General features: G+C 37.0%; 1 protein-coding gene across 1 annotated transcript; it reads left to right on the top strand.

The window, feature by feature from the left end:
* Positions 1–298: 298 nt before the first annotated feature.
* Positions 299–1,189, top strand: LOC101314304. The gene has a single exon (XM_004305440.1). It carries the CDS (start codon positions 299–301, stop codon positions 1,187–1,189), a length of 891 nt encoding a protein of 296 aa, XP_004305488.1.
* The last annotated feature ends 5,534 nt before the right edge of the window (positions 1,190–6,723 follow it).

Below are 6,723 nucleotides of genomic sequence, written 5' to 3'. Positions count from 1 at the left end.
GAATTAATGTCACTTGCCAAATCAAACAATTAATTATAACAATCATTTCATCAACTTAAACCTAAGGTACACAATGACGTAAACACGAGGGATTACCCAAGATAAACAATGACGTAAACATGAGGGATTACCATCTCATCGAATTTGACAGCAATATCTTAGCAAAATCTTCAAGATAAATTGAAAATGGTTAATCAACTATTATAATCATTTTACTCCGATATATAAAGCAATAACGTCTTTGTGAACCTTCATTACTGTCTCTCACACTCGCTGTGAATTTCATTTCATCACCAGCATGAGTTTCAAAGCTACCGAGACCGTTCCGTTGTTCCGGAAACCCGTTTCGTTTCGTTCACCCAGCACGTTCCGGTTACTAACCGAAGCTGCTTCTTTCTACGAGTCATACTTGAATAGCCAGTTATCAGTTCCTCCGATTTCAGTCCCAAACCAGCTGAAGCTCTACAACCAACCAGGTCATTCCCATGTTTCCTCACACACTTCACCATTTCCAGTACTTAATGCAAATGTTTCCGACTCCAAAACCGAACCCCCTCCAGTTCTTGACGGAATCGCCGCCGTAGTGGGTGAACACGTGTTGTTCGGAGGTAAAAACGCTGCCAGCAACAACGTAGCCAACTCCGAAAACACCCAAGTTGCGGACTTCGTTAACTTTTCGGTGCGTTTTGGCAGTTCTGGAACTTCGAAAGAAGCGGCTGATAAGAAGGGTACGGGAAACGTTTCAGTGCAGAAGAACTACAGGGGAGTGAGGAAGAGACCCTGGGGAAGGTTTTCGGCGGAGATAAGGGACCGTATAGGGCGTTGCAGACACTGGCTGGGGACTTTCGACACGGCAGAGGAAGCGGCGCGTGCGTATGACTCGGCGGCGAGGAGGCTGAGAGGGGCAAAAGCTCAGACCAACTTTCAAATCCCATCGGTGATTCCACTCTCGTATGGCTCGGCTTCTTCATCAGCTTGTGTTAATATTAATGCTGCGGAGAAAAAGAGTAGAAGTCGTGGGGCTAAATCCAAATCGACGAGGGAGACTAGTTCAGTGGTGGTTACTTCAGTGGCTCAACTGTTTAGTCAGACTCCTGTTCCCAGAACTACTGTTATTGGGAATGGGAATCAGAATCTGGAGCTTGATTTAAAGCTGGGCATGAACTTTGGTTGCAGAGGAAGCTGGTAGTACTGTTCCCCATAATGGGAAAGCAATTAAGATGTAGCTCTTCCAGTTCAGGCTAGTTAGTTTAGTTTCTCATCTGGGTTTTTTCAACTTCTATTGCTTTTTGTGTTTATCAGTCGGTCTTGCATGGGCGGGTTAGAATTCAATATTTTTGGTGAATCTTTGTATCCCATGCTTTAGAAATCTCTAGGTAACTTAATATATGCAGCTCTATCTCTCTGAATATATATGTGTTTAACCAAAGTTCATCCATCTTGGGTAAAAATCAATATTGAAGCAAGTACTTGTTGTAGATTCTGGTGGAGTAGTTCTGATTTTGCACAGATAGAACTGAACTGGGTCTTGTTTATTACATGCATAATTTCTGGGTTTTTTCTGCAGAAAGCACAGATACTGTTGTAGAATTCGACCTTTCTGGTAGCAGTCTAATTCGTACAAGTTATAGCCGAACCCTTTTCTTCTCTGCACTCGAGTATTTTGTGGCAGAAGCACTGAGATCTCAGGATCCTGTCATATAAAGATTAATGACTTGCTGACACCAAGTACAAAGAGTCGTAGTAAACAAAGCACTCTAATACTAGCTACACATATTTATATTTCTAAATAATATAGAATTTTAGACAATTGCATGGCCACGAAAAACAACACTGAAAATTAAAACAAAGAACATGACACTGCATACTAATGTCTTGCAGTCTTGTTATTATCTTTGGAACCCAAGAAGTTAAAATTCGAGTGCGAGTTACCATATTTGACACTCAGCTTTTGGATGGTTCGTAGTATCTTAGGATGTTTACAAGAAGCAGATATAGTTTTAGTTTTGTTTTTTTCATTTTTGAACTACGCGTAATTGCTATATTTTGATTTTCATAGTTGTTAGGCTCATTTATTTTTGGTTTAAATAAGTGAGCTTCAATTTATAAAGAGTGGTGTAGCATACCACATCCCAAACTTATCCACCCAAGGTATGTAACCGTACCTATCTAGGTTGAGTTACGAGTGAAGTATGATTTTCTTAAGTTAGAAAAAAAAAAAAAAAAAAAAAAAAAAAAAGGAAAAAAACATGAATCATGAGGTAGTAAACCTAAAACTCTTAGATCATCTCCCACCATAGGCTAAAAAGCCAAATTTAGCCTATGTTTACTCCCGCCATAAGCTAAATTACATTTTTCAAGATAAAAAATTTGGCTTGAGCTATTTGGTAAACCAAATTTAACTTATGAAGTTTGTAAGCTAAAATTAAATGTTATTTTATTCAACTTTACATTTCTCCTTTTAATTTACACTATCATCAAAATTAAAAATTCGTTACTCACAATCATCGCAAAGATCTCGACGAGATCTTTCATATGAGCTCCATATCGAATATATTTATATAATATTTTTTTTATGAGTAATTATTGATTTAAACAAATATATGAGAAAAGAAAAATAAATGGTTTTACCTTTGGATTTAGCTTATGATGGAGTGTTTTTCAAAGCCAAAAGGCTATAAATTTGGCTAAGGATTTAGCTTACGGTGGGAGACTCTGGTAAGCTAAAAAAAAGATTCTACAGAATATTCTTGTTTTATAGGTTAAATTTGGCTAAGAATTTAGCCTACCATAAGAGATGCTCTTAGCCGGTTCTTTTCTGATTGAATAATTGAGTTTTTCCGACGACATCCCAAAACGTGTTGGTCTTTGACCTTGTCGATGTCTTACTACATGACTAGTATTTGATATGATTTGTTTCGAGGGTGCTTCATGAGTGGTTGCGGTAATCTCGAATTGGACATGACAAATATGAATTAACCTACAAATGACAAATTAAATTTGAAAAATTTTATTCACATATATACCTAATTTTCTAATGCACACCTCATTTCCTAAACATTTTCTTAATACAATTTTACCCATTTTGATGAAGAGAAACGAAAAGAAATGGATTTTCTATTCACATATATACCTAATTTTCTAATGCACACCTCATTTCTTAAACATTTTCTTAACACAATTTTACCCATTTTGATGAAGAGCAACGAAAAGAAATGGATTTTCTTAGTGTGTACCCACTTGTTTATGATACCTACGTTTATAGATATGACGACAAATTTGTCGTCATTTTGGTAAAGAGAGTTATTACTTATGTAATTTTTGTTCTATTAGAGGTAATTACACAACCTAGGACATTTTTAGAGCATCTTTACCAATGCTAGCCATTTTAAAATTAAATTTTAGTCAAATTAGCTAAAATGTTATTTTGGTTAATGACTTTAGAAATACGTTTGCATCAATGCTCTCTACTTTAGCTCGTATTAATTAAATTAATATTATTCTTTAAATTAAGATTAAATAGTTTATATGTATTTATATATCACATAAAATATTTTTAAAATAATACATTAAATTATAGAGAGCCTCATCTTGTTCTCTATATTTAGTTAGCGGGATAGTAAAAGTCATAATAGCTAAATTTTGGGTAGTCTGCTGGAAAGAGTAAAAGTGATTTGAGAGAAGATAGCATAGAGAATCGTGAAACAATCATATATTATTCATTAATAGGTCTCCTTATATAGGGAATAAAAAGTACTTTTTTTAATATAGAGAAGTAAAGACTAATCTTATTCTAACATGTAAACCTATCAAATTCTATTACCATAAGGCCAAGACACACATTACGGAATATCTTAGAACATTCCCCCTTATGCCGCGCGCCATCATGCCGATGGTGCTCAATGTGTTGCCTTGTCAAAAACCTCGTTAAGTAACAAAAACCTTGTGGGAGAAACTACACCTAGCCCTTGATCGTAGGAGAAAAAGAGTACAACACACCATTCACATTTGATAGTGACATGTATGTGCTAGACTCCCCCTGATGTCTGCACCTCTCCTTGATTTTTATATCAATCATAGGGCTCTTCCTAATTCTTTACTAATCACGGAAGTTTCGATAACTTAGCATATCAATGCTTCTTTAACATGTCTTCAAATGTGGCATTGAGCAATGATTAACTAATCATGTCGTATTGTCCTCAAACATGATCTTTTACATTTATATTTTAAGGAGAAGGCTGCTAAAAAACTAAAAAAATAAGTTCGCGCTGAAAATCAGATTTTCGCGCAGCATGACCTTTGGGTATTAAATCAGCCGTAACTTCCTGTAGGAAATTGATATGGACGAACTGTAAACGGTTCCGGAAGGTAGACTCACGTAGCTTTCCAACCGTATATTACACACGTACAGGTTCATCCCGAGATATTTACAAAGCTCTATCGAACTTGGTTGTCTAGAAAATGCAGATTTTCTGATGTCGCTTAAATTTGATGCATCTTTCTTTATGCTTAGATAGCGATGGTATGGGTAGTGTCTATTCTATCATGTCATTATGTAGTGATTGAATAAGCCCAAATACCTTTAAGTATTTAACGGATGTCCTTATGTCATTCCATTGGCGTTGTGTGGGCGTAGAGCTACACTTAACTTTACAACTTTTCATAACGAATGAGAGGTCAAGTCTTTCGTATTGTGTTATTGATGCGTCTTATTGTACTTTGATGGGAACTCCATCTCTTAACACATTTTCGTCATCTTTTTTTAGACAAAACAATGAATCTCTCTTTTTAGAGTAAAAACTTTGGCTAATCATGTGAATATATGTAAAGCCTCACTTTCATTAGAACACCTAAGCCGATTGATGGAAAATCATCATGAATATAATCCTCAAGTTTCTATTCGAGACCTTGTCTTCCTAAAATCTTTTTAATTCTTAACTTCGGATGTTTGATACATAGTGGCATCTGTTAGTCCATCGATCAAGAGTCCATGTAAATCTGGAATGAACACACAATGACATAATTTACCATATCCCTTCCAAATCCAGTAGTTACTTAGTGGGCGTTTCAACACCTTTTGCAAATACGCGCTTATGTAGTCTGGAGCCACTTGATTTAGGCGAATGAAGCTCGTGTAAGACTTTCATGTATATCTCTAATCTCGTAGATATGTGTTTATGACCATATTCAGAAGCTGCATGTTTAGTTATTTGGAAACTACCAAACTGATAAAGTAGTGAACTGCAATGACATCCATTACGAGAGCATATCTCATCGTAGTCGATCCTAGTGCGTGTTAGAGAGACACCTTGCGCCATAAGGTCAGTCTAAGCTCTTGTTCTCACTATGTTATTTAATAAAAACATATTGCATAGGGTTTACAATTGTGGTGTTGGCATCACCTGCCCAAGGACCTATCTTTTTGTTATGCTGGATCACGTCTTTCCATTAGGCCAATCTACTACGTCGATATATCAACGAAGTGTGGTTCGATAGACTCATTATTTCACGTTCTTATGTATACTAGTAGAAGTATTCGTAGGGATCTTTATATTCTTGAGATTAGATTTGACATTAAGGCGTCCCCCAACAATAATCACAATCCAGACTTTATGAGACGGATTCGAGTATCACTGATCAATGGATCAGGTTGTGCCAAGCTCACTTTCTTCCTTTTTCGAGTAAGTATCGAACCTAAAGGCCTCCTCATTCATTTGGGGAGCCACACGGCCGGTGGCACCATGTTGCCACTATATGACGTCACCATATCACCATCCATGGTGATGGCACCATGACCATATCCTTTAGGTCCCGCTATGTCCTCTTGATATGAAATCAATCCTTGCAGACATATTTGTAGCATGTGACCTCTTTACTTTAACACTTTAAACATTTGGGTATCAAGATGAGACTTTAGTGGGGACAAACCACGACAATTTACGTTGTTCCATTTGAAAACTTGTGTTCTTATCTCTCCTTAATGGCAGGAATATTGTCTCATCAAAGTGACAATCCGCAATATAGCGGTAAAAGAGATCGCCTGACAAGGTTTCTACATAAGCGGAATATAGCTAGGTGGGGATTCATATCCAACATAAATACTTATTCATCTCAGATGACCTATCATTGTGCGCAATGGCATCGCGATTTGGCATCTAAAAATAACATCTAGCCGAGTTCAAAGATTGGATGTCCGTTTCAATCTTGTTTGAGCTCAAGAATTGCAATTTCGTGTCAATCCTCGTACACAGACACAAGCTGTAGTACAAATATATTCAATGATGGTGGGTCGTAGATGAATAGTAAAGCCGAATGCAAAGTTGCATCGCCCCAAGACGTAATTGGAAGATTGGTGCACATCACTAATGTTTGGGCGACCAGCTGAAGTTGCTTGATCGTTGCCTCGGTGAGACCGTATTGCGTGTAAACATAGGGTATGGGATGTTTCAACTTCTATCCCGATAAAACTTATTTAAAGAATGGGTAGTGAGCCCGTAGAAGTATAAACAGCATAAGTAGATGATAGTGTAACACGTGACCGGTGTGGTGACACTTTAACCAACATCATATATATATATATATATACAGGAATTCTCAGGTGCGGACGTCCGCACCAAAGTTTTGGTGCGGATTTCCATTTTTGCACCACTTTTCGATCGAATTTTCTCATCTCCACCGTCTAGTATCTAGATAATATTGTGTAGATCATCTCTGCAAAATTTC

The sequence above is a fragment of the Fragaria vesca genome, linkage group LG6 (genome assembly GCF_000184155.1).
Source record: "Fragaria vesca subsp. vesca linkage group LG6, FraVesHawaii_1.0, whole genome shotgun sequence".
In the NCBI taxonomy this organism is placed as follows: domain Eukaryota; kingdom Viridiplantae; phylum Streptophyta; class Magnoliopsida; order Rosales; family Rosaceae; genus Fragaria; species Fragaria vesca.
This window is presented reverse-complemented; position numbering and strand designations above follow the sequence as displayed.